This window comes from Pogonomyrmex barbatus, unplaced genomic scaffold (assembly GCF_055798465.1).
Source record: "Pogonomyrmex barbatus isolate J1 unplaced genomic scaffold, ASM5579846v1 scaffold10, whole genome shotgun sequence".
Lineage (NCBI taxonomy): Eukaryota > Metazoa > Arthropoda > Insecta > Hymenoptera > Formicidae > Pogonomyrmex > Pogonomyrmex barbatus.
Genome location: NW_028297099.1, coordinates 7,410,327 through 7,437,485, shown reverse-complemented (window position 1 = coordinate 7,437,485; position 27,159 = coordinate 7,410,327). Strand labels below are relative to the sequence as shown.

At 41.7% G+C, this 27,159-nt stretch overlaps 1 protein-coding gene across 15 annotated transcripts in view; it reads left to right on the top strand.

Annotated features, from left to right (window-relative positions):
- LOC105429776 (uncharacterized) overlaps window positions 1-27,159 on the top strand; it is a 47,779-nt gene that overhangs the window by 16,966 nt on the left and 3,654 nt on the right. For 9 of the 15 annotated variants that reach the window (XR_016137923.1, XR_016137929.1, XR_016137925.1 and 6 more), the window contains 2 exons: window positions 8,857-9,579; window positions 18,963-19,104. Coding sequence is in view for 2 of the 15 variants with exons in the window: in XM_089070712.1 (XP_088926838.1) it covers window positions 1,167-1,307; window positions 5,913-6,039; window positions 18,963-19,227 (533 nt within the window). In the remaining 13 variants the exon portion in view is untranslated. Of the gene's footprint in view, window positions 1-245; window positions 1,308-5,806; window positions 5,819-5,912; window positions 6,040-8,856; window positions 9,580-18,626; window positions 18,771-18,962; window positions 19,228-27,159 lie in introns of those variants that run through there. The other 6 variants (XR_016137928.1, XR_016137933.1, XR_016137931.1 and 3 more) reach the window with 5 other exon arrangements.

Genomic DNA, 27,159 nt, shown 5'->3' with positions numbered 1-27,159 from the left:
GTTGTCGTCGTTGTCGTTGTCGTTGTCGTTGTCGTCTTAATCATCGTCGTCTTGATCGTCGTCGTCGTCGTCATTTTCAACCAGAGCGTAAACTATCGCACACGTGCGCGCGCGCGCGATATACGTGATGAACACTGTAACGAAAATATCCTTTGACATGGTGTTTCTGAACTTTCCCTCAGCAACCATAGTGTTTTATACGACGCAACGATTCTAAATATATCACCGAACGTGTGAGGTGCGCTCTATGGAAATCTAAGTTTAAGTGAACACGCGGTCGTTTTTTTAAGATCGAGAAAAAGTTCTCGGATTTCCAATGATCGGAATCGATCTGAAAGTTGATGTGAATGTGCACAATGCAACATTGCGCAATACTCCGCAACTTGCTGTATCTTAGCCGGCTTCTATAGTTCGAACGCTTCGAAATTTCAAAGTGTCGATCTTTTCGACGAACGCGAGATATTCTTTTATTTTGACGAGGTTTCTATATTAAAAACAACTCTTTATAAATATTTCAATTCAGTTATTAATAAAGAGGATGATATGAAATTTATTCTCTAAACAATGCTTTAAGAGCAACAGCAGTGTAAAATAATACAATAAAAAGAGTTAACGATTGATATTCTGGTACCAAGTTTTTCTAATAATCTAATATATAACTCATTTCGTACTTTTTCATCGCTACTCGACTGTGATTCGAGTCGTCTTCGTTCGGTAGAGTAGCTCGCCAGAGATTGTCGCGCGAGATGAGCGATATACGCTTGATATGGAGAAACCGTGACTGTGGCCCAGCGCGGATTAAAGAGGGAAAATTCACGATGGGCGAGCGCGCGTCGGAAGGGCGGACAATTTTCATTGTTATATCAGCGAAGAGCTCGCGCGCGCGCGCGCGCCGCTTCGCTCGAATACAGAATCGCCTCTACTTTCGCCGTCGCGCCGTCCGCCCGCGCGCGCGCTACAATCGATACCGGCCGGAAAAAGAGTAGTCGGGCGAAAGTGTACATACGCGCGCGTAGCGAAGAGATGCGAGAGGAGCGTGCGAGATATCACGCCATTGAGGGGAGTGGAAACGAGCGAGCGAGCGAGCGAGCAGGGCCCTCTCGCTTACGAAATCCGCCAACGCGCTCGTGCTCCGCTTCGCCGAAAAGTCAAGGCTCTTGTCAAGGATGTACGACGGAGCGTATGGTCGGTGTCGGAACGCTCGAGATATCTTTCCCATTAAGGTGGCGACTTCCGCGAATTTGGCCTTTGTAAGCCCAACTTGGGCGATGGTTGCCGAAACGTTGATGGTGGAGCGCCTTAAGGAGGTCAAATCTTTTTTTATTTTCCAGTTTTATTTTTCCAGTTCTCTCTCTCTCTCTTTCTCTCTCTCTCTCGTTCTTTTTCTTGAGTTTCTTCAATCAATCTGGTATTAATATCCAGACACAATGCATTCTCTCGCGAAAGATGGTCCGATTATATGCGTAGGTAGAAAAACTCCGATACTCTCTTCCTTCCAAATCGATCGATACTTTGTTTATACCGAGTATTTTTAACGTCGATATTTCGCTTATTTTTATCGGGAGTACATCCCGAGAGAGATATATACATATCTTTACGGACGGAAGAAACTTTGAAACTCTATCAACATTTCTCATCAAACTCTCTATGCGAGCGATTTACAAACGTGTCTCTTGCATTTTGGAGAGTCGTCCGGGTTTCAAAAGATTCATACAAGGGAGGAAGATAGACCACCCCGTCAAGCGCGTCGAGGGTTGCGAACGCCCGGTGGTAACCGCCTCTACCTTCGTCGTCGTCGTCATCGTCATTGTATGAAATGAGCGCTCTCTCTCGCTCTGTTTCTCTCTCTCTCTCTCTCTATCTCTGTGCACAGCACTGCCATAAAGTGGAACTCGCATGCGTGTGGCGAGTTGTTTGTGCAGAGCGCACAGGGAGGAGAGCCGCGCGCTGCGGAGTGTACTCCTCGCCGGGTTCTCGGGGGCTCGGGAACGGTTGGCGAGGGGATCGAGGGGGCAAGAGGGAAGAGCGTGGCTGCGATCGGAGTGGGGTGAAAGAGATGCGAGACGCGCTGCGCACCGGCGGTGAATGGGCGAAGCTAGATGCGAGGGCGGGAGTGGATACGGCGGCTGCGAGTGTCGGGGCGGCGGAGGGACGAGGGGGGGGAGGGAGAATCGACCGGAGGGGAGACGTGGATCGGAAGAGATATCTCGACTCTATGATGTAAGGGGACAAGGGGTGTGCTTATACGCGTGTTTACGTTAGCCGGCCAATAAGATGTCCTCCAGTCCGGCTGCGTCACTGCGAAAGAGTTTTGCGCTCGGCTGTGTGCGCTCGACAGACATGCACGCATACACCTTAGCGCACCACTTATGCGAGAAACGCGTATTATTCAAGTACACTTCGTCTCTTCTCGATACCCAGTATTCTTAGCGATCGTACTTTACCTTTGACCGCAGTAAAGTAAATGGCCAGTGGAAACACGCATACTAATTTATTTTAACTATTTGCGTTGCGTCCTTGATATTATCTATGTATAGGCACTTGGAAGACACAGTATCGAATAGAGAGAAAGTGCACAGATGTCTCTATACGTGAAACGTAAACAGTCGAGTTATTTTCTTTCTGATACAAGATTCCCCTCCCCCCTTCCCCCCCTCCTCCCTTTCGCGATATTCCTGTAATTTCAGTACATAAACAAAAAAATTCTTAAATATTCCATATAAATTATTGACATTTCCGGAGAAAGTAATATCGACGCTCGCTCTATGTCTGTTTTATATCGAAATATCGACTGCGTAAACGCGACGTGGTCGCGAAAGTGTCGCGCGGAGTTGCGCCAGAGCTCGAATTCTTGCGTCACATTGTTCTTTGCCTGCCACTTGAATAAGTGGCGCGGCGAGTATCGCGAGAGAGAGAGAGAGAGACTGATCGCGTCGTACTCGTCTATGACAAAAGTGGGGGAGGGAAGGGGGGGAGTCGATCGCGTAAGGGGTAACACTAAAGGAAACATCCTCAAGGTGGACGACCATTAGTCTGGACTATGCGCGATGACTCAGCTTCTTGCACGAGAACCGTAATGACACACGGAATGTACGATTAGATCTTGGGAAAACTTTCGATCGCGCATATGCTCGCGATCGAAACGATTAATGCTATCGAGAGCTCGTCTGTACTCTTCTCCCCTACTCCCCCGATATCGCCTACAAGCTTCTCGTATTGCTCACGCGATCAAATTTCTCATCTCGCGTTCTCCAATCTCCAGCCGCAATTTCCTCATCCCAACGAAAATTTTATTGCACTTTATTGCACTGTCGTAATTTAAAAATTTTAAATACACACACACACACACACACACACACACACACACGTACACACTGAAAAAATATATAGACGCAATTAATGCTGTTGTTCGAAACAAATGAGAGCAGCGATAAATTGAAATTTACAATAGAACAGTTAGTTTCGCTTGCTCTCCTTAATACTTTTTTCTTCTTAATAGTGATAGAATTTTTTTTTTTTTAATTTCTTTTTTTTTTAATTTCAGGACAAGGCAATTACATACACACATGCACACACGCGCGCACACACACACACACACACACACACACACACATATCTGGGCGAACGTTTCAAAACAATTTCAACGATCGGTAAGCATCCAGCGCCGTTGTTTTGCGGCGTGGAACGAGGAGATCGATCGCGAGGGAGCTAGGCTGTCCTGCACAGCTGATATTTGCCATTTTTGCTATTGTCGCCGTATTCAACACGGCGAATCGACCCAGGTCCGTTCGACGCGGCACCGGCGGCGCAATTCGCAAACGCGTGTCAGATGCTTTCTCTCGCAGTATTTCCCACTGCGCGAGGAACGATCGATCGCCCCCATTGCGTGCTTGGTACACGTATCCCGACCGTAATTGCCGTATCTCCGTCGGCTGCTGCGGATTTCCTGTGAAATATATTACATTTCTTTACGTCCGACGTAACGCGAACGGGTACGCCGAGGGGTATCCCGGGGTTTGCAAATTTTCTTTGTCGTAAAGATAATTCCGATTTCCACGCGAGAAGTTTCAAATGGCAACGCTTGGTGATACCTTCATCATGAGAACTTCTCACGAGAACCTTCCATTTTCTAACGATCCAAGTAGAATAGAAAGATATGAAACAGGATTTTTAATAATTATATCAAATTGTCGAATACACGGGAAGAATTGTTTTGTTATAATCTACCACAACATTCACTACAAATTTGTTATGTTTGATATTTGAGATAATATTTGATACTTATTTTGATATGTTCAATCAATAACAATGGGAATTTTTGAAACGTATAAAAAACATTTTGTAAAGTAGTAGATTTATGAAGCAGATTGTAAAGTGTTTTAAAAATATAATTTATACCAACAATCGTATTAAATGTATTTTTTAGGGAATTAATTTTTTTATTTTAATTTTTACAAAATTTACAAGAGCATAATTATTTAAATATTTATATACGGTAAAAAATTCGACGTAATTTTTTTTCTCCATAATTTATAACTTCGTTTCTATCTACATATTTCTTTGTTAGTATTTCTCTTTTATTTGTTTCATTTAAATAGTTTACGGACACAGTTTAATGAGAGTAATCAATGATCAGTGGACGTTACCGACTATAAAAATTATCATGCTGCATGGTAAAATTATCATCAGCGCTTAAATTGAATTAAAAGAATTAAATGCTGTGTTAAAATTTATTTGATATATTTTATATGTTATTACGTAATATTTATTTTATTTAAAACAATATAAAATCATGAATTACTTAATATATTACAAGGTTTTTAAAATTTTACTGGATATTTTAGTAATATATGACAAAATTTATTCAAATATATTTTATATTTTATATTGCAATAGATATTAATAAATCTTAGAAAATCACATGAAATTCTTTGAAAAAATTTCGCGTTGTTCCACGACTACCATGATTTTTTTCAGGATAAGGATTTTAAGAGAAAATTCTCCATCTTCTATCTTCGAATAATGTTACATTATACTTCTATACATGCATTATCATGTCTATCAGATTATTTTATACACACTTTACATTATTCCTATGCATTATGGCGGTTTGAATTTATAAACCGTGCATAATAGCGGGTCAATAACCAGCCATTATCGAACACTTATCCTAAACTTGACGCAACCATAATTTCCTTCTACCGTCCGATATTTTCAGTCCTCTATCAACCTCACAGATAATGAGTGTGCAACGACGTACCGAATCGATGCTAACAACGCGCATCTTTGTTTTTCCATTTGCTATACCGGTTTTCGTTCGATCGACTCATTTGCGTGTTAATTCATCCTCGCTCGCAGTTGGCGTACATGGAAATACATGGGGCGTAATTGCCGTCGATTACGCGGAAAATAGAGAGACCGAAACACAAAATATTCTGTGAAGTTGCAAGTGTTTCGTTATCGCGTGACCGCCTATCATGCTTACCGCCGAGCCTGTAACGCAATTAGTTCCCTACTGGTACTCGAGAGAAAGAATCGTGGTTCGGGAGTAGTCAATGGAAGTATTCTGATCTCTCTCTCTCTCTCTCTCTCTCGCGTCTTTCGGCTGCGGCAAAAAATTCAGAATCCTCTTAAATTTCCGTCTCAACAGCCTACGTCCAAATTAGACACAATTTGTCCTTTATTTTCTTTCATTCACATGGAGAACTCCACAAACTAATTCTAATCGGGGACTGGGGAATTCTATTCCGGGTAATGATTCTAAAAGAGGAATAATTTTATAGACCGGACAAAAAGTTAAATCCACACCGAAATTATGGTAATCTCGATTCTTAGAATAATTATTTCATCGTTAGTCTTTACTCGATTCAGTCGATCGGCATCGCATTGACTTGAGATATATTTTGTTGCAGGAGAAGAGGTGTCGGCTCGCTCTTACTTTCGGAGGAGGATCTTCGGGCATCGAGGTCTCGACACTCGACGACTCGGATGGGAACGACGACGAGAAGAGGCGAACGAGGAGGCGGCGGCACGCGAAGGGTATCGGAGAAGTCGCGTCTGGCCGCGTGGAAAAGAGGGTGGAAGAAGGGGGGGGGGGCAGGGAGATCATTCGTTGTAATCTTGTCGGACGAGAGAGTGTTTTCTACCTCGGGCTTTTTTCCCCAATCGTTCCACGAGTGTTTTTCGGGGTTCTTCCTGTTTCTCTCATTCTCTCTTTCCCCTTTTTTCTCTCGTTTGCGCGTGAAATATAAAATAACTCCGTAAATATCGATCTGAACGTGGCGGCATCGCGATGCGAAAGCCTGTCGTAAAAGGAAACAATTAACAATTGTATTTAACTTGTCCGCGACGCGGGCTGACGTGGAATTCTTCACTCGTAATTTTCCATTAATCAACAAACATAACATAAGCCGGATCTTGATATTTTACAACGTCGCGTGAAATATTATCGACCCAATTATAACTGCGAGCACGTCTATTTTCTTACTGAGAAGTCATAACCGATAATTATTTAAGCCTTAGCTGTTTATTATTTATGATTGCGTAATTACGTAATTATTAATATCGCGATCGTTTGGGAAATCCGCCGGTCGTTAATCTGCCGGCTGCCCAATTTCGTTCGGAAGGGGCAACGACGCGGCCGCCAACGGTGGCGGCGGTGTAAACGGAGGTGACGACGGTAGCGCGATTCCCGCCGTGGGAACGATAATGAGGTCCGCGCGGCGGCAACGGGGAACGATATTAATAACGGCGATGACGAGTCGCAGGTGGAATACGGAGCGCGCGGGTCAATGAGGAAATTCTCGGGCGCGCGCGAGGTGCGCCTACCTTCCGAGCGCCAGCGGGGAACGAGGTAGGGCGAGCGAGCGAGCAAGAGAGAGTGAGAGAGAGAGCGGGGGGAAGAGAGGGAAAGAGAAACAGAGAGGGACTGTGCGGGAGTGGGGATGGCCGCGAGTGGGACGAAGCGGGGCGAAGTGTACCGCGCGCGGAAACGAACGACGGGCAACATCGAACATCGTGGCGCGAGGCACGCGGGTCGGAGAAACATGCAGATCTTTGTGCGAACAGCTGAACCGGAAGTCGAGCATTGCGCTTCGGTCTAATCGACTTGTCACCGTCGCCGTCGTCGCCGCCGTCGCCATCACCGCCGACGTCACTCGGGTCACTCGGTTAAAACGGCCGCGCGCGAAGGCGACGGCGGCGGCGGCGGCGTGTCTTTCTCGCGCGCGCGTGTAACTTGCGTTTAGGCCGACGAGAGGTTTCGGATAGTACGCGATGTAATGTAGAAACATTTATCATATTTGGAGCGTAATATGTCGCTGAATTGTACTTTTATAGAGATTCGATTTCGATAATGTCACAATCCACGGCGCCGACGTCTGCTCGACAAAACGTGAGAAATTTGCAATCGCCGACATGCCGACATGTCTCCAGCGTGTGTTGAACACACTTAAATCGAAATAAATTGTTTAACTCCAGACTGCAACCACATTTAGAGCCGCTAGAGAGAGAGCGAATATGTCATTTTTCGAGACGTTTTATATATCGATATACGTTCCGGTATTAATACCGCCATGGATCGTTTACGTCTTCAATTCGCGGCGGAACACGTGTCGCGTGTGTATCTTGTTCTTAGTATATTGTCGTATATAACGACACGTACGTACATGCGATCGTTGCTCGGTGCAATGCTCTTCGATTAAACAACGCGTGTCGCCGCGGTTACTTCGTCCGCTTCGCCCGTTAAAACGACTGGAGCCGACGATTAAGCGCGGATGCGTGATTCGAAATACTCGAATTGCGTAACCTCGCGGTGTATAATCGTCGTGCGCATCGCAAGTACAATAAGAGAGATCCACCACGCTCAGAACAATGGGATTGAAAGAAGATATATTCATCTACAGATATCATTCCTATACTTTGTTACGTCCGAGTTTGTGATATACCATATTCGTTGTTTATCTTGTTATGTCACGTCTATTTTTATACCTAAATAAGTTTGTAAGTGGTTCGGGTGGATAAATTTGGACGTTGACCACGGATGCTAACCTAGGAGAAATCTCGGAAACTGAGAGTGGGGGGTGACGCGTGGCTCAGTGCTTGACGCGCTCGACTCATAATAATCGATGGATAGCAGATTCAAACCTGGCCCTCTCCCATATATTGTTTCATCAATTTTTGAGAGTTTCTTGTGGAAACTTATACACGGATTAAAAGAATACGATGCTTAATTGCACAAGAGATTGAAAAATAATAGGGCGAAAAGAGGACCTGAGGGTTATATAACCCGGGGGCGGTTGAAGACACGTAGCCGACACTCCGGAGAGAACAAATTAAAAAAAAAAAAAAAAAAAAAAAAAAAAAGGGGGGGGAAACTGAGACTCTTCTTAATTAGATATTTGGCATCCATGGTCAACGTCCAAATTTATTCACCCGACTTACAAACTTATTTAGGTAAAAATAGACGTGACATAACAAGATAAACAACGAACATCACAACGTAACGGACGTAACATAGGAATGATATCTGTAGATAAATATATATGGCGCATGAATAAAGCAAACAACCCCCTGTGACATCTAAAAATATCTTAGACGGGCATCTCGATATTTTAGTTATCGCATGCGGATCGGCGTGAAAGCGCGTGCAAACGGTTTTCTTCGCTTCGAATCGGTCGAGAGGCTATACCACCCCCCGCTGCGATAGCGAGCCGCGCTTTCCCCGCGGGGGCGCGTGCGCGTTCGCGGACGCGTCGAGTCGCGTGCGTCGGCGGTCGAGTAGCGGCGTTCATCGCCGTCTACATTCACACCGCAGCGATTAACTTGGAGTTTCCCATGACCCCTTCCTTCCCGCAGAGATCGCAGCGGAAGCGGCGACACGAAGAGGAGGAGGCGGCGAAACAAGAGAAGGAAGAGACGTGAGTTTCGGCGGTTCTACGGGCAATGTCTACGCGTGTGTGCAGTGCCGCGTGACAGTGCACGTGGACAAGGGTGAGACAGTGCGCGGTGCAGTACGACAGGCAGAGAGGGGAGAAGGAGGAGGAGAAGGAAGAAGAAGAAGAAGAAGAAAAAGAAGAAGAAGAAGAAGAAGAAGAAGAAGACGAGGAAGTGCGGCAAAGTAACGAAAGGTGGAGTAAACACACACGGGAACGTGAGGAAGCGAGGAAGCGAGAGAAGAGGCGGAAGTGTGTGACGGAGGGGAAGAAAAGAGACAGCAAGGAAGACTTTTCTTCGCGAGCGAGCGCGCGCGCGCGCGCGCGCACGCTCGTCGACGCCGAGTATGCCGTGTGACGTCGCGGCGTCGCGAGTCTCACGGATTGAACGGCTGATCGAATTTTTGAAATAGGGGATACGCGCCGGCCCGCGTGTGTGTACGTACCATATGTGTACGGGCGTGCGTGCGTGCGTGCGTCGTAACTGTTGCACGGAAGAAGAATCGTCATCGTCGTCATCGACGTCGTCCTCGCTCGGCCAGGCCGGCCCGGTGAATCGAATCGCCGCGCCGCCGGTCTATCGACTACCGTCCACCGCGGGAAAACTTGAGATCCGGTTTGCTTTCCACCGCTGACGTCATTACCGGTGAGTCACTTCTTCCGCCGTCTAGTGATTCGTTTCTTCGCTTTCTTCTTTGCCGTCTCCTTTGGCGTTGGATATATGTGTGGTTTAACGCGTGACCGAGAAACATTGATTAATTCATTTGAAGACAATCGGCGAGTTTCAGGTTCCCTCGTTGAACCAAGCCAAACGGCCGGCGATCGAAGAAAGCAAAGAGAAAAAAAAAGGAAGGAAGGAGAGGCAAGAACAGGGTGTTTGTCTTGAAAAAAAAAAAATCCTTGGAAAAATTTCTTGGCTCCAATTCTGTTTTCCCGCATTGTTATATAGGATCGATGGACGTAAACTTAACTGAACACCGACAATCCAGCTTTAGTCGAACTTTGGAATTTCGGCGATCTCGCGGAAGTTTGAGTTGAGAGTCGCGCGAGGAGTAACATCGCACGGATTTAGGACGCGCGTGTACGTATAAGGAAAGAAAAAGTCGTTTGTAGAAAGAGACGACAGAATAAATTTGCCGTACAGCGCGTGGTCACGTAAGAGGAAAATTATTTCTGTTGACGGCGTCGCGGACCCGGCTACCGACCCGTGACGCAAACTCGCTTTTTAATTGAGCTTTAATGAGGAATGAAGATGTACGAAATGACACTGATTCTCCGCGTCCTCGTCGAGGACTCGGAGGGCTCGGTAAACACAAACGCGGAGGAGCAAAATTAACCGTTGATCGTTACATCGCGATGGAGACGCGCCCGTTTCTCGAGGACCGTCGGCCTGTCGTGGCATTAATTACCGCAACGCTGTCGGGGGCGTAGCGTGCGTGCGCGGTACATACGCGAGACGTGTACGCGTCAGCGAGAAAGTCCGTAATTACCGTAATTTAACCGGAGCTCGCGGGCGTGCGCGTGCGCGCGCGCGCGCGCGCGCGCGGCTAACGTGTATGAAAATATCGAAGGATGAATGCATTCGCGCAATGCTTCGCGGACAGACGTGCCATTAATAACGTCATTCTTCCGCCAGCGGCGTTTCATATCTGCATTAACGATATTTACCGGTGAACTGCCTTGCTTATTAAGGTACACAGCCTAGAATATGGCGCGGGGCGACATGGCGTCGAGGAGGAGGAGGAGGAGGAGGAGGAGGAGGTTAATGGGACACCATACTTTTCGATTATTCGAAGTCACAGTTAATCCGACGTTGTAAATATCGCGAGCGATATTTCTCAACGATTCAAGGCACGAGTGTCATTGACGTGCGATACGAAATAGCTCTTCTGAATTGTTGAAGGTATCGCGATAATACATAGCGAAGCAACGTCCAGTTAGGTTTCCTTCAAGATTTCAAAGAGGGATGTTCTCTCTCTTGCGGGGACATTTCTTGCGAGCATATGGCCCGCTAATTTTAAAGTTCTGGCAACGCGGGAAGAGAGCCGCGGACGCGTGTCTGATGTTCTCCAGGTAACGGCCTGTGTCGGCCGGTTCACGTGTGTGCGTGAGCGTTGCGTTCTCACTGTGTCTCGGTGTGTGTGAATTTCACACTGTTGGCTACTCCGTCAGCCGAGTCGTTCTTCTTTTCCGAGCGTGAGGAAAGATGGCCGCCTGTTCGCGCGTCTCTCTCTCTCTCTCTCTCTCTCTCTCTCACTCACTCACTCACATTCTTTGTGCAGTAGACGAGACACAGACGCTGATTGGTAAGATCTTTGACAATGAAAATAGAGATTGCTAGTAATTTCTCCTCTTCCCAGAAGTGATGCAAAGGACAAAGAAATAATCCGGTCTTTGAAATATAGACCTCGCTCCGATGATAAAAAAGTGAAGATTCGAAATGTATTAAAATTATATTTGTAGAAATAAAATTATAATGTAGAAATTTTTGAATTCAATAAACATCTTGAATACATCTCGAATACATCTTGAATATGTCTTGAATAAATGAAAGATAATAGAAAAAAAAACAAGAAGGAAGAAATATTAATATAACTCGAAACTTATAAAATGTGCTATTTATTCATATAATCCTGATCATTTAAAGAAGTTTTTGTACAACTATGACTAATAAAATCATTACCCTTTACAAAAAGAATTTTACACTCATATTTCAATTTTATTACTAAGTATTTTAATATAATTATCTTCTATATTAATTTATACTTATAGTTTTTTTAATAATTTTTTTTTAATAATAATAATTTATATCTAATTCTAAAATTTTTATCTTATTTGTTTATAATTGTTGTTTACATTTATATTTTGTTGTTTTACATTCTTCAATAAAGCAGTATATAATCAGTTTACTATTTACCTTATATTATATGTTCGTAAAAAACACAACTTTTATTAGGGTCGGAAACACACACTTCTGCATAATGTATTACGCATAAGAAAATGAACCAATTTGAATCTTTCCATTATGGGAGTAGAAATGGAAGATGACTATGATTGGTCATTTTTTTGTTTTTTTGTTTGGATCATTTTTTTATGCGTTATGCATTATGCAGAAATGTGTACTCTGGCCCTTAAACTTGATAGTTCAAGTTAAATCGTAAGAAATTGAATCATGTGGTTCATTTTTTGTAGCTAAATTATAATATTTGAAATGAGAAAGATATATATTTGAAGTTTGACAAAAGCGAGACAGAAAGTTTTAGTGCAGTTCAGTATAGGAATAGACTTATGATTTAGTTTTTTGAGGCTTAAACCTTTTAGATCGAGACTTTACACATTAGGGTAAGTCATAAAAATTATAGTGAATTCGATTCATTGCACCAGATTAGTGTGCAATAAAGATTACTACATATGAAGTAGTCAACAATAAATTTGTATCATTTAGCTGAATATGGATTAATAATTTCATTTTCGAATAAGTAATAGTATGTTATATATAACATTTAGTCTATGTTTCAAAATTCACTGTCAGTGCTGAAAATCCCTATAGTGTATGTAACGCAAACTATAGATTTTGGAACACAGCTTATGTGCAATAGCGTAATATTACTTCTTTGGAAATGAAATTAATTCGTATTCAGCTAAATGATACGACAAATTCATTATATAATCGTTTTGAAATGTTTATGTATTTTTATATTTCAATAATTTCACGTATGTCAGCGTTTAGTGTGCACTAACCCGGGACCCTATTCCGTATACACATTATCGACAATTGTCGTCACATGACGTCGGTGTCATTAACCAACCAATGGCAAGGACGGCATTTTGGAAAAAAGCACGGTTCTCATTGGTTATTAGTTAAAAGTTATAATGAAACTTTTTATTTTAATCAAAATAGTTTATTTTCCAATTCAAATTTCTGTTTGCTCTGAATGCTAATGAACAATTAGATGTGAAATAATGATTCAATTACTGCATTTACACGGCGACGTTGAACCAGTTTAGTAACAACCGTAGTTAGTGATTTCTTGTATTATTTAATTGGATCACAATTTTAGATTTAAAAGAACGTACCAATCTAACGTGAGATTTTATTAACTACGGTTGTTACTAAGCCGGATTAACGTCGTCGTGTAAACGTAGTAATTTACTGTTCTAATCAATTTTACTAACTTAAGCGCATCTTTGTATACGTCCGGGGATGCAACCGAAATGTCCCGGAGTGCAACCGAAAGGTGGGATTTTTGGTTAAGTCCTAGTTTTGAAAATTTTAATATGGCAACCCTAACCGTAGCCTATATAAGCGTAGTCTGCTCCGTTGCCTCTTGGCAGTCTTTCTGAAATAGTAAAAACGTATAATAAACATTGTCGGTGATTTTTACAGAGTCATAGCAAAGTTAACTGAAGGTCGGAGAATGACAATTATGGATTTTATATAGTCGGAAACTGAGAAATGAATACGCCGCGTAATACGTTTCGCGTTTCATATCTTAATTAACGTAACACGGAGAATTAATGCGCGTCATGTGAATAATTTAATTAAATTTCATTTGACATTCTCTAATCACAAGTGAACTTTCAAGTTTTGGATTATAGTTTTGTGAAAAATTGTACGAGATATATGTAAATTGGGACCCTCTTGAAGCCGATTACGCAGAATTCTAATTCTAGGCTTGATTTTTAAACGTGAAGTTTACAGTGACAGGAGACAGGACAGTGACAGTGAGAGTGGAATTCCTTAGCTTAATTCAAACTGCACGCAGGAAGTGGCAAGTGTCTTTCTATGTTCGAGGCTTGCCGCCTGCTGTGTGCAAGTATAGCACTCTGTATAGTATTTTTTTTCTTCCGAATCCAAGTTCAAAGTCAGCTTTCTTGGTTCGCAACACCGGAATATAAGTAATAAAGTATAAATTAATTAAGGGGTACGCGAGGTGGCGTACCCTTAATTAATTAATTTTTTTCCTATTTCCGCGCGTTTGTCACGGCCGCGTGAATATCCTCAGCCTCAGCGTCGCGTCTCCCTCGTCTCTCGCGCGTATTTCTATCCCGCTTTCATGGACGCATTATATAGGACTCCGATATCGATCCCGCGTTCCAGCACAAAACGGCCAACGCGACTGGTCAGGCCGGGACGCGAAGAGTGAGGAGCGACGTGCAAAATGGGAAAGCGTGGAAACGAACGACGGGACCGCGGAGAATTAAGAGAAAGCGAGAGAGAAAGAGAGGAAGAAGTAGGTGCGGAGAGAAAGCGAAAAAGAGGAATATATATATATATATATATATATATAGATATTTTAAAGGTGGAGGGGAGGTGAGACAAAAGCAAGAAAAAAGTTGACATGAACATGGATCTGGAAATCCATGCGAAAATTCTTTTCGAATTATCGCCATTTTACGATGAAATTTTGAATCTCTTTGTTTTTAAATTTTTTTATTAAAATTAAAGTGAAAAAAATAGTATCTTTATAAGTTTTAAAACATAATTACAGTCAAATAAGAGTTGCAGGCTGCTTTAGCATCACGTAAAGATACAGCCACGTAGAGGTTAGCATCCCCTGGCAGAGATCAGGACTCCCCAGTTGTGCCATCTCTTCTTTCAATCATTTTGACAAAGAAACCAAAATTCCAAAGGAGAGCCATTTAAAAAATGACGTAAAAATGCATAAAAATGGCGATGACTCGAAAACAACGCGTTTTCGGACCTATGTTCATATCAACTTTTTTTCTCGTTTTTGGATCTCCCAAATGATTAACTTCGACTTATTACGGAATATTCTGTATAAAACGAAAACGTAAGAGAAGAGATTCGTTATTGTCACGACGCATTCGTGACACTCTAAAATTCTCCGTTCTTTCGACGCGAATTCACGTCTCGTGTCTGAACAACATTGGTTCGCAGGACGGGTCGCGAGCGTAATAATATTGCGTGAACGTCGCGAGACGTACGTCGCGGGCCGCGTTAACTTTTAACCTCGAACGTGAATTCGCGAGGGTAGACTCCGCAATTTCGGCGACCGATTGTAATTCACGCTCCGCCGCCCGTGACACGGTCAAGTCAGAAATATGAAAGACATAACGCGCGCGCGTTGATTCGAAGACAAAGAGTCGCGGACGCGAGTCGGTTAATGACGCGCGACCGAAATACGCGTGTCGTCGACTTCGTTCCGGGCCAGGAGGTTCGCCTTCGTCGGGTAGTTCCGCTTTAATGGCCTGGCCGCCCCGCTACCCCTCCCCGTCGTCCAATTCGTCATTTTTAGTTTGGCGCTCAAAGCAGGTGCACATACACGCCCGGCTCGTAAGATTCCCCTCCTCCTCAGTCCCCCTTTGCCGCATGCGAGCAATTCTGATAGCCGGTGAACGTGACGTAACGCACCCCGCATCTTCCGGAGACAAAGAGGGAAAGAGAGAGAAAGAGAGATTACACTTGTCACCGACACTCGGCGTCCGACTCGTTTGCTGTTAATGAGATCTCAAATTCAGAAATGGATATTTTTCCTTGGACCATTATTACGCTCCCCCTCCCCCTCTTTTTCTCTCGCTCTCTTTACCTTGATTACCGTTATTCTTACTAATTATTTTGTATACCCAATCAACATTCAGAAATAGTTTTCTCTCTCTGAGGTTAACATTTTAATTTCCGGAAGATGGACGTGATTGATAAAACCTCTCCCCCCCCAACTCCTCCCCAAAGAGTTCCACCGGTGTTTAAAATATTCCGGTGTTGAAATTGCGGGGAATAAGAACTTCGATATATTGGAGTAACAATTTCATGTTTTCATTGTGCAAATATCGGTAATAACCTTTTCCATTTCGGTCGTATTATTTTTCAATAGAAGGGAACACAAGGGTGTGTTTAATGAATAATAAATTATAAATAAAATTCTCGACGTGTGAAATTGCGTAGCGAAGGCGCTGCCCTAAATTTAGCTCGATGATGAAACGATTAAATACATTTCCAACCGATTGAACACATTTCCCGTAATTTCACTTGTACAGTGATGGGTTTAGCTTGTTCCTACGTTGTTCGATTCGTATATCGCCTACATTTATATCGATTCCCCCCCCCCCCTCCCCTCCCCCCTCTCCCCCTTAGCGCTCCTGTCCGCGCTCCTGAAACTCGCGTCACTCCGTGAATTTGCGCTCCCGATTCATTTCTCGCGCCGCGAGAGATTCTCCCGCCGCTCGTTGCTCGCACATCGATTACTATTAATGCCGTTATAATACGGCGGCGAGCGCCGACGTCTATTGCACATCGCGCGTCGCGGACTTTTCCTTTCTTTGCGGAATTGCGGCGGGCTCGCGTGACGACGGCTGGCTGTCTGGTGTAGAACGAGCGGACGGCGCACCACACGAACGCGGTCTATAACGTTGCGCCAAAGTCCACGGATTCAATACCTTTCTATAGAACCGTGCCGATGCTATATCCTTCCCTCGTGCTCTCATTAATCTTAATTGCACGTCGATTAAACCTGTTTTAGATTTGAAAAGGTCGTTGTCGTTGTAAAATTAAAGGCGAATTTGCTTGCGATTAAAAAAATTTTTACGAGATAAAGATATTATTTTGCCCAACGTTTTTTTTTTTTTATATATATATAAATTGAAGTTATAATAATAATAATAATAAAGCGTTACATGTAGTTTATAAATAATATATCTAATTTAGAAGGTTTTTTTTATTTTATTATTTTTTAAATTAAGATTGTGTATTTATTTTATGTCGAGCAAAGAAAATCGATAGATAAAAAAATCGTTGACATAAAAATTTATTGAATTTTGTCATATGTTGTTATTCCTGTGTATCTCGGAAAATTTTTATTTAATCGCACGACCTTTTTAATATCTCTATATATGTTCTGGAAATAAATTAATAAACTATTTTCGTGAACTTTGTTTCGTTGAATCGAGAAAATGTCACTTATCTTTATATATGAATAATCGAAATATAAAATTTATTTATGAATAAGCAAAATTAGCTTGATGAATCATGTATAGTGTTTAAAAAAGCTCAAAACTAAAAGTATCAATTATCTAGCTCAACTATTTTAGCTTGGCTATTTAAAGAAAAAATGAATTTGAAAAATGAATTATATAAAATATTACGACGTTTTTCTTTTAGTGTCAAGTATATCTTTTTAAAAACTTTATTCAGAATCAAAATGAAATATGCGATATTCTTTTAACCTTTATCAGATATTCACACATCTGAAACGTAGTTGAAATCTAATGAAAAAAATTGCAACAGTTTAATAATGTTTATTATGATATACGTATTACCTTGTGAAATTTCTTGTATTAAATAATATAATAAGATTACCTTTTCTTTTTCGAACAATTTAAGGTATTTAGATCAGTCCAGATTATGTCTCCGTTCACATCTAATAAATTCATATTGCATATTTTAATTTACATTACGTAATACATAAAGATAGCGCATTATCGATAATTTTCATGTGAAACAAGGTAATTTTAATTATTGTTAATTATTCGAAGTACTAGGGTCTAGTTACTTAATTACTCAAAAGATCCTAAAATTTACTTATATTGAACAAACTCGTTCGTAGAAATGCGTTCTCCTAAAAAGCATTCTCCATCCTCCACAAGAGAGTCACTGTCTTACGTTACAGAGAGTATTTCTCGATACACTTTGAGACGTGCCAGTCGCGTATAAATTTATGCATCGCGCGGAAACATGTACACACACTCGTGTGCTTTATTCTGCTCTATCCGTATGCAGCACTTATTCGTTTTCCGCCATCTCCCCGGCCATCCGACATGAATATATGTATTATCCTGTGCCTCCAAGTTCATTTATGCCAGCCATGTGAGAAGTAAAGAATTTCTATAAATGTGCAACTCATGCCGCGGTGCTGTTTCGCGGGGAGGGGTGGGGGGGGGGTGTCTCGGCGTCTATCTGCGACAGCGATCCAAGTTAATCTATTTAAAATTTCTATTTAAAATTCAAACTCGGGGAAAATCGAGAATCCAGTTAGTTCCATTTAGATTTATCGTCATCACGCGCTTGAATCAGACGCGATAATCAACAATCGTCGTTTATACGTCATTTTGTTAATTTCACCTTCTCCATTTTGCACACAGAGAGAATTCGAGAAAGAAGAAGCGTGTACGTGTTTCGACGATGCAACCTCGTATCGATTGTCTCTCTCTCTCTCTCTCTCTCGCCTTTAAAATTATCCTCGATTCTTCGCGTTGTAAAGAGTTAATAGACGGCGCATTTTGTGCCGTTACAAAGACGAGGCACGAGGTGAATCGGCAAGAAATTCGATCTACTTCCCGTTTTCAATGTAACTGTAATTGCATACTGCGCGATGCGCGTTTCCTCGCGTTCGTGTTGCTTTTAATTTCTACCTGCGCGATTGATATACCCTCGCCATTGCGAAAGGAAAGGCACGATAAACAGACCGCGTATGTTTCCGCAATGTCATGACTGTGGCCGCCTGTTGATGCATTCAATATATTCGCCTACAACGCTAAGTGGACATTTGAAAAACTACGTCGATAATTGAGCGATATCGTTCAATTATCGTCGACGTAGTTTTTGATGTGTATATCGTGATGATTGACAATATTTAAATCAAACTTAATCACAAAAATGGAAATGCTTTTTAACATTAAAGCCTAATCGGTAAACCTTGATCAACCTATGACCACTGTGACCATTAATGATAGGCTTTAACGTTAAAAGGCATTTCCATTGTAATTAAGTTTGATTTAAATATTTTGTTTTATGAAGAATATCGAAGATGCCAAAAAATGCCAAAAAAGAAGGGACACCGTTTAAATATTCCATCGAAGATAGAAGTTTTGTAGAATACAGTATGTTTTCTGTCAAAAGAATATAACACATTTCATAATATTTATTAATCTTGTAATTCCTATTCTCCATAAATTTCGTGATTTTATCTGTATTTTTTTTTTTTTTTTAGTACGTTTTATTTTTAAATTTAATAAATATTTCCCGTGATATTAGTCTACGAAATGATTCATATAACTTTCTCTCTGTTTCAGTTAACAATGTGCTAAACGATATGGAGACAGTGGGTAAACCAGTAGGGGGCCCAGTGGGCCCTGTGGGGCCAGTGGGGGCAGATCTGCAACACATTCATCATCAACACTTGCATCTTCCACACCCGCACTCCCACCCCCACAGTCATCCCCATGGGCCACACGGTCACTCGCTCGCGACGTCGAACCCCGGCAGAGGTCAGGCTCAACCACCAACCTCTCATAACCAACACCTACCTGCGAGATCCACTCCCGTTCAGCTACACAGGTAAGTTTATCTCTCTCTCTCTCTCTCTCTCTTTTTTTTTTTTCATATGTACACAAACCGTCGGAGTCATCGACCTCGACGACTTTTAAACCATGCGAAGGTAAAATATTTTACTAATGCAACAGAAATGGCAAAAGATCACTCGACAAAGACTCGTCTGACAAATATTTTCAAAGCCATTAAAGAAATGAACCGAAACGTCTCTTTCTGTTCTTTTGGAAATACAATTACTACAAACAATTACGCGTCTAAAATTCCACTTTTCAACTTGGCTCTCGCCGACTATACATCGAAGAGCTTTCTTTATTCACGTTTTTTTTCTTTTTTCTCCTAACTTCATAATTTTTTTAAAATCTAAAAAATTCTCCCCTATCTTCATAATTTTTCTAAAACCGATGCTTCTTAGAGATACGTACATATCAGGAATATCGTAGGGTTTCAATTTCTGTCAAAGTTCTGAAAGAAGATGCTAACTCTCGCTCACACACGGGTCTTCTGACGTGTCATACGAATGGAGAATACGAATTGAAAGCTGAGCTACTACGAGCCGGGCAGTAGTGAGGCATGTGTATTTTAAGAAGGAAAGTCCACATGACGGGACGTCATGCGTGTAGATCGGAAAGAGGGAGGAAAGGAAAATAGGGGAGGGCGTCACGTGGAGTAGGCGATATCGAGCAGGTACCCGGCCAGGTATCCGTCCTGGTCTTTGAGAAAGGAATTCAAAAGTGCTCGCTTTTCAAAAGGAAAGACAGATCTGGATCTGTGTGGGTAACCTGCTGTGAAAACCTTCACGATGGAATGTCCGATCGCGCGGGGGGCTCGCTATATATCTGCAGGGATCCGTTGGGATTCGGATTCATTGCGCCATTAATTCGTTCCCTTATACGGACATGCATCCGCGCTTTTTCTCGAGTGACATCGCCGTCGTAGAGCCGCGAGACCAAAAGAACGTTTCCGACTGGCTTGGACTCTCTGGTCGCGGAAGTATGGACTTCATTGAGATAGGTAGCGACAAGACGTAAAAGTCGCCGTTACGTAGTATTACGCCTCACACCGCGCTGGTTATCTCGAAATCGGAGATGTATTATCGCGATCTCAATTGCGCCTTTCGTACTTGGAATTATCAGCTCTGTTACTATCGAGAAAAATAAAAATCGTCGATTACACAAACTTTTCAGATGCATCGAAAATGTTCAAAGATTTATGAAATATTTTTTATTCGATATTACACGATCAGAGGGAGTGATGTTGTGTATACTAATCAAAATTATGACTCAGGGAGGAGAGATAAAAAGCTTCGAGGAATAATAAGAGGTCGGTTGGTCTATAATTAAATTACTTAGATAATTAAATGCTACGGATGTGTGACGCTTTGCGTCGCACCTTAGCACTAAATTTACGACGTCACGGTGTAATGATAAAGACGTCTTGCGAGCGTTCCCGATGGCAAATCCATTTCATTCCGATGCGGTGGTAAAAACTGATTACTCCGAAAGATGTCTTAATCTCGCTCGTGTTTTTTCGCAGACAGGACTCTATCGAGTGAAAGATTTCCAAAGATTTTTGCAGACGCATTGAAGCAACAACGGCTGCTTTAATGTTCCGAATTAGGTAATCTCGAAACGATGCGGAATTACACGGTTGCGTGCATTAATTCGATCGTAGAATTGCCGTACTTTCTACGGGAAATGCTTTCAGAATTGCGAGACGTATTTTACTTTAATTATAATAAACGTGAAGTTTTGAATCTTATTGGAAAGTTCGATTTGGGATAAGACGATGAGAAATTGCTTCGTACAACTATTGGAACTACACTCATAGTATTACTCCGCGATCGGGGAATATTATTATAGCGATATATAAACTTGTACTTATATAAGCTTTAGCTTTAACTTAAGCTTCTTATCACGTAAGCTTACGATTTGGTGGAAGCTTCTATTTCGAGAGTTATTATTATCTCTATTATTATCGACGAGATACAATTCAAGATAAAATGGACAAAGATCTTAACGATCAGAATCGATGTGAAATACCGTATATATATATATATATATTTTGTCCATTTAACAACTTGCTATGGAAAACTTACAATTGTACACAATTTTGTTGAAAACGCGACAGTTTTTAATAATGCCTCGTCTAGCGGATGACATCAGAAATTCGCGATACTTTTGTCCCCGTTGCTCGTTACGTCTGTGGGATGTTTATGAATAAAGATATGAGATCATTATGACCTTTCTACACAGTGTCTTGTACCGTACAAAGGCGCACGACGGCGAACGGATGCTTTGAGAATAGAAGACGGATGCTTGAGAAGAGAACGTTGCGACGTGACGCGACTGCAGTTGTTTTTTTTTTTCTCCCCCCCCCCCCCCGGGTACGTGGCGCACTTTTTTCCGCATATAGCTGTCCCGGTATCACCGTGTATATTGGCATTTGTAATTGACGTAGTGATGCGAGATCATGTCTCCGCGGAGAAAAATGTGATTGGGGACAGCAGACGTTCGCACACATCGGGCCGTTCAATGATAAATGACGCATTTACATTTCTTGTAAATAAGTTTTTACGGCCCGTCGCGGAAGCGCGCGGGCTTTCGTGCGGATTAATCAGCATTGTTTCGCGGACGTGTCTAAAAATGACAGCCACTTATCTACTGATGACGCACACTTTGAGAACTAGATATATGTATAAAAAATTAATATATCATAAATGTTTGGGAGCGAAGAGATATGCTTCTTCCAAGATAAATCTCTGCGGCGCAGTTCACAAGGGAACCTCGCGAAGTGTCAGATTCTGATTTTAACGAAACCGTAGGCGACAAATGGCCTTTTAAATGGAAAAGGAGATTCGGAATATAAACAGATATCGGCGAGAAACCGTCACGGGTGGTAAACGAGGAATCCTGAACTCAGTCGGTTCCATTAATTTTTCCAAATCTTCCATAAAGCATTGTATAAATATAAGTTATGTGAATAGATGAATTTAGAAAATATCAGTTGTCGCCATAAAATAATTTTAAAAAGTGAAATCACCCTTTATGTGTAAAGTGATTTTCAGCTCTTTCGTTATATCTCAAAAACCATTCAAGAAATAAAAAAATATTTTATACATAATAAAATCACTTCCATTTCATCAACGATATTTTTTTAGGTAATTATTTTAAAGGCATTTTTTTAGAAAATTAATAATTTACATGTATACAACGTTAAAATCAGAACTCGACACTTCGCGAGATTCTCTTGTAAGTCAGATTTAAAACGATTTACATCCGTAGAGAACATTGAACGTTTACTCTCGACAGAAATTGCGGTTGAGTTTCGTCAGCGTGCACTTTTTGCCCCCGCGTCCATCGACATATTTAACAAAGTGGGATTACATTCGAGCGCATTTTGTCGCGTTTACAACTGCAGGCAGGCTACTGGGAAAGGTGAGATATTTTTGCCTGAGACAACGCAATCTGCGCGGAAGTTCTAGCGATGGTTATATAAGTGTCGTGCGCGGCTTAGAATATACTTTATGTACGAACCGCGAGCCTCTTGGCTCCATTTGCATCGTATTTTAAGCCTATTACACAGCGAGAAGAATGCACGACGCCGGGGAATTCACGAGGGCACAATACGGACTCGCGAAGTTCGAAGGGTTTCGAAGATTGCAAATTTTTTTTTTTTTTATCTCCAGCATAATTAACGCAATCTAGGCAAAATTAAGGCGATTAAGCGAGTGGTTTAAGATTTCGCAAAATTGGATGTAGAAACGATATTTATTTCTCAAGCAGCGCGCACATCTCCAGCTGTGCGAGAGACAGATACTCTCGCTTTTATTGCAATACGCGCGCGCAAATACGGCATTATCGACTTTAACAAAACCGTTCGAGACCGAGTTTGCACCAAGTTGGACATTAAAGGGCAACTTGTTCGCGCTTGCTGTTTAGAAATAATTGCCGCGCGGTCGAGCTTCCTAGGAATATTTAATGAAAAAATATTTATTCAGCAGCGTCACGATTAATCGTACGTGTGTCTCATTTTGCGACTCTCTCTGCATTTGTAATAAATGCATATCGCCTTTAACAAGACTTCTTTGTCTCTTTCGTAATCGGGCCTGTAACTTTAAGATAAAAGAATTTGTTTTCGTATGATTCACGCGTCGATTAGGAATAATCTTGAAAAAAGTGTGTGCAATATTCCTCGAGGAAATATTCATAATTACATAAAGATGCATTTCAAGATTAATTTTTCTTGGTACACAGGATGTTCGATCATCGTTACGTCGATTTAATTTTGTCCCAATAAATTGTCATAGATTTCTAGTCATATCTATATTAAAAAAATATACAAATTCTTTGAAATAATTGTCTTAATGAAACACTTTTAATTAAAAAAAAAAAGAGAGATTAAATGCCGACATTTAACGTGCACATGTAAAATAGTAGCGCGATATATCTCGTTGACAAAAATTTTAACACACAAATCCTCACGAGTTAAATTTATCCATTTAGTCTACGACCTCGGAGCACCATTGTAAACTTGATGCAGCTGCCTCAAAAGTACAAAGTCTTCGAAACTACGTTCCAGCACATCTGTCGTTTTAGTCATCACTTAGACGCATATACGAATACTCCGCCCACATTTTACCTGCCTTCTTCTTCAACCACGGTTGTGTAGATTTCATCGGTCTTAAAATCTGTGCATACGCATACGATAAACATACGAAATCTCAATGGAAAAAAATTCTTGTACAAATATTTTTGTGACACGGAAAAGCGGAAAGAATTTATATGGGGGGCGTATGAACTGCGTTTATGATCGAGAAAGATTGTTTTTGTAAAATTAACGAAATAAGAAAAAATTTTTCCTTTTTTTTCCTTAAGGCTCATTCTGCATGAAATATAAATGCTTTACCTGACACAGTCGCCTCGTTGCAACGTGAATTTTCCTTCCACTCTTTTAGTTCCGCTGTGATTACATATTCGAAAAAGAGAAACACGACTTCCGATTGGCGAAGTACGACCTCGAAATTTGCGAGACTCGAACAGCGAGGCGAGACGAACCGTGATACGTAATCAGCGGCGGATCAAGATTCATTCTACGAAGCTGACCTTCCAATATACAAAAGTTAAATTTTTGTCCTAATTTTGTAGAATATTTTTCATCTCTTTACGATATTCGTTAAAGTCAATTACATTTAATTATAAAACATAGAGAAACCAATTTGGGAAAAAAAAAATCGCTTTTTTTTCGCGAAACAAGATAACAGGAGAGAAAAGGAGACAAATCTCTTTTCTTTTACTATGAAAAGGTACATCTGGCCTTTAACTGTAGGTACGGCCAATGACTTGACGTTTTCTCTCTCTTTCGGTATGTTTGGGGACAGGACACGTATTTAGTCAATGCCGGGCAATATCTCTCTGTACGTCGACGAGGTCAACCGCCTCTTCGTTCCCTTCTACCTTCGGCGAAAGACGGGAGGTGACGCGATAGTTCGGCGCTTTTGCGCTCAATCTAACCTCGCCCGAGATCGTCCGGCGCGCGACGCATGCGCGTTGCGCGCGAGAGCGCGCGTGCGCGCGCGCGCGCGCACTCCTCTCTTCTCTTGCCTCGTAGCCACTCTGTTATCTGCTACCTGTTCTAACCTCAAACGTCACTTCCATAAGTCCGATCTGTAAATCTCTCGTAAGGAATTCCGCGAACAGTTATCTCGCATCGTGACGAAATTACGTGTTGTCTGTGCCGGGCTGGTATCGTCGGTGCTTCGAATCACCGGACGGCGGAATGTGCACGGAATGCGGTGGGAAAAGCCTCCGACGTGCAAAACTTCTTGTGAAAACGAAGGCTATGAGAACTTGTCCGACTACGAAGATACCTATGACTTGCACGGTGGAGCCGATTATCCCGCTAATTTCGATTATCCTGGCAGCTTCGGTAACTTAGGTTACCCGGGTGGCCCTCGACATCCCGATCATCCAGGCCACCCGACGAATTTCGATGATTATCCCTTCTCAAGATTCACGTAAGTCTACGCAATTATGAACGAATGTTTTTCCTTGGTTTTTTTCACTTTCTTGCGCGGCAAATCGTGACTAACTGAATATTTTATCTTGTTTTTTTTCTCTCACGTGGCAAATTGCGTCTTGGAAATTCTGGCTTAGCCAAATCTCATGTCACGTGATTGAGTTGCGCATGCATTCATATATACATATGTACGTATCAGTGGGTGTTTTTTTTTTCTTTATTTATTCTAGACGCGCGATGAGGTCGACTCGGGACAATGTTTTGTAATGAAGGTACGATCGGAGATTCTCTCTCACACGCTCATAATATTTACGAGTTCACCCCCACAATCACCCCGTGGAAGAATTCAATACATCGCTGTTAAATTTCATCGGCTATTTTCTCTATATTCTTTTACAAATGTATACTTTTCGGGATTTTTAGTTTAATCTTTTTTTCTTTTTTTTTTTTTTTATTCGATCAAATATCTTCACGCTTTTTATTTTTTTTTGGATAAATGCATTGTCCTTGCTTATCCTTCATCCCTTCTCTCAACAGCTTCGGATCTCAATGATTACGTTTAACAGATAAAGCGATTGTGCAACTGTTGTAAGATTCTTCGGTGATTGACTTTTGCCTTCAATTTCTCGCTGGATCTATAAATCAATATGGTATAAAAAAATCTTACATGTGCGAAGCTACTTTTTCTGCTTGCTGAACGCACTTCATTATTCGTCTAATCTAACGTCGCGAGGCAACGCGCGCCCTTCTCCCTCATGGTCGAGTTTAACGGTCAAGTTTCGGGCTTGGCGTGGGAGTGAGCTCCCGCCACGCGGGAAAACGGTAAGGTTAGGTCCGTGTCGGCATATGTATATATGTACTCGGCCAACCCGACGGCGGGCCATGGGCAAACGGGTAGGGAAGCGAGGAACGGCGGACGCGCCGCCGTTGTATATAGATTATGAATCAGACCGTCTGACGAAGGAAAACAGCATGGTTGGCGCGAGTGGAACGTCAAGGAGGGAGAAGGGGGGAGCGGGGACGGGTTGAAGACGAGGATAATGGGATGCTGATAACGCGCGACGCGTATCCGTCGATACGCACACGCGTGCGTGGCGTGCGTGGCGTGCGTGCACGCCCGAGAAAGAAGAGAGAGAGAGAGAGAGAGAGAGAGAGAGAGAGAACTTTGCTCTTGATACTCAATACGTTTGTTGTGCGTGTGATTACGTGCGTGTGACACGCGTATGCAGCGTAATCCAATTCTTATGCATACCCCGCGCTGGACTACATCTATCCCCCTTATCAGTGAATTCACGAGTTCACGATATAAGAATTATCGAAAGGTTTGTTTTCGTAAGATAAGATATCAGAGCACCTCTAAAATTGGCAACCTCAGATCGAACGAGTTCTGACGAAACTTTTATTACGGAATAACGATATACGCATAAAATTGATCGGGCAATGTCTACGATATCTATGGTGGCTATATTTTCTTGGAGAAAATAAAAGACAAATCTAAAAAAGAAATTTTAGCTTTGTTTCTCCAATTTGTGATTGTCAGGAATCTGCGCATTACGAAATTTTCTTGCGTATACCAATGCGAGGTATTGTATTATAATTTTCTGATAATTTGAAACTCTAATTCGATCGTGTTGGAATAAACTCGATTTAAATTTGAAACAGGTTTGAAATAGAAAATGAAAACAGATCTAATCTGAATAGTTAAAAATTTAATACAATTAACAAGACAAATTATATTTTTATATCAATATTTTATATATTTCATTATAAAAAATTTACTCATTACGACATTAGGCATTGAAATTTTAATTAAAAGAGAATTTCTTGTAAAATAAAAGACAAAAGATTGAAATAAAGTACAAAATTGAGTTTTGAGAAAATGAATAAAACTAAGTGCCTGAAATAAAGGACTATTTTTTTTTT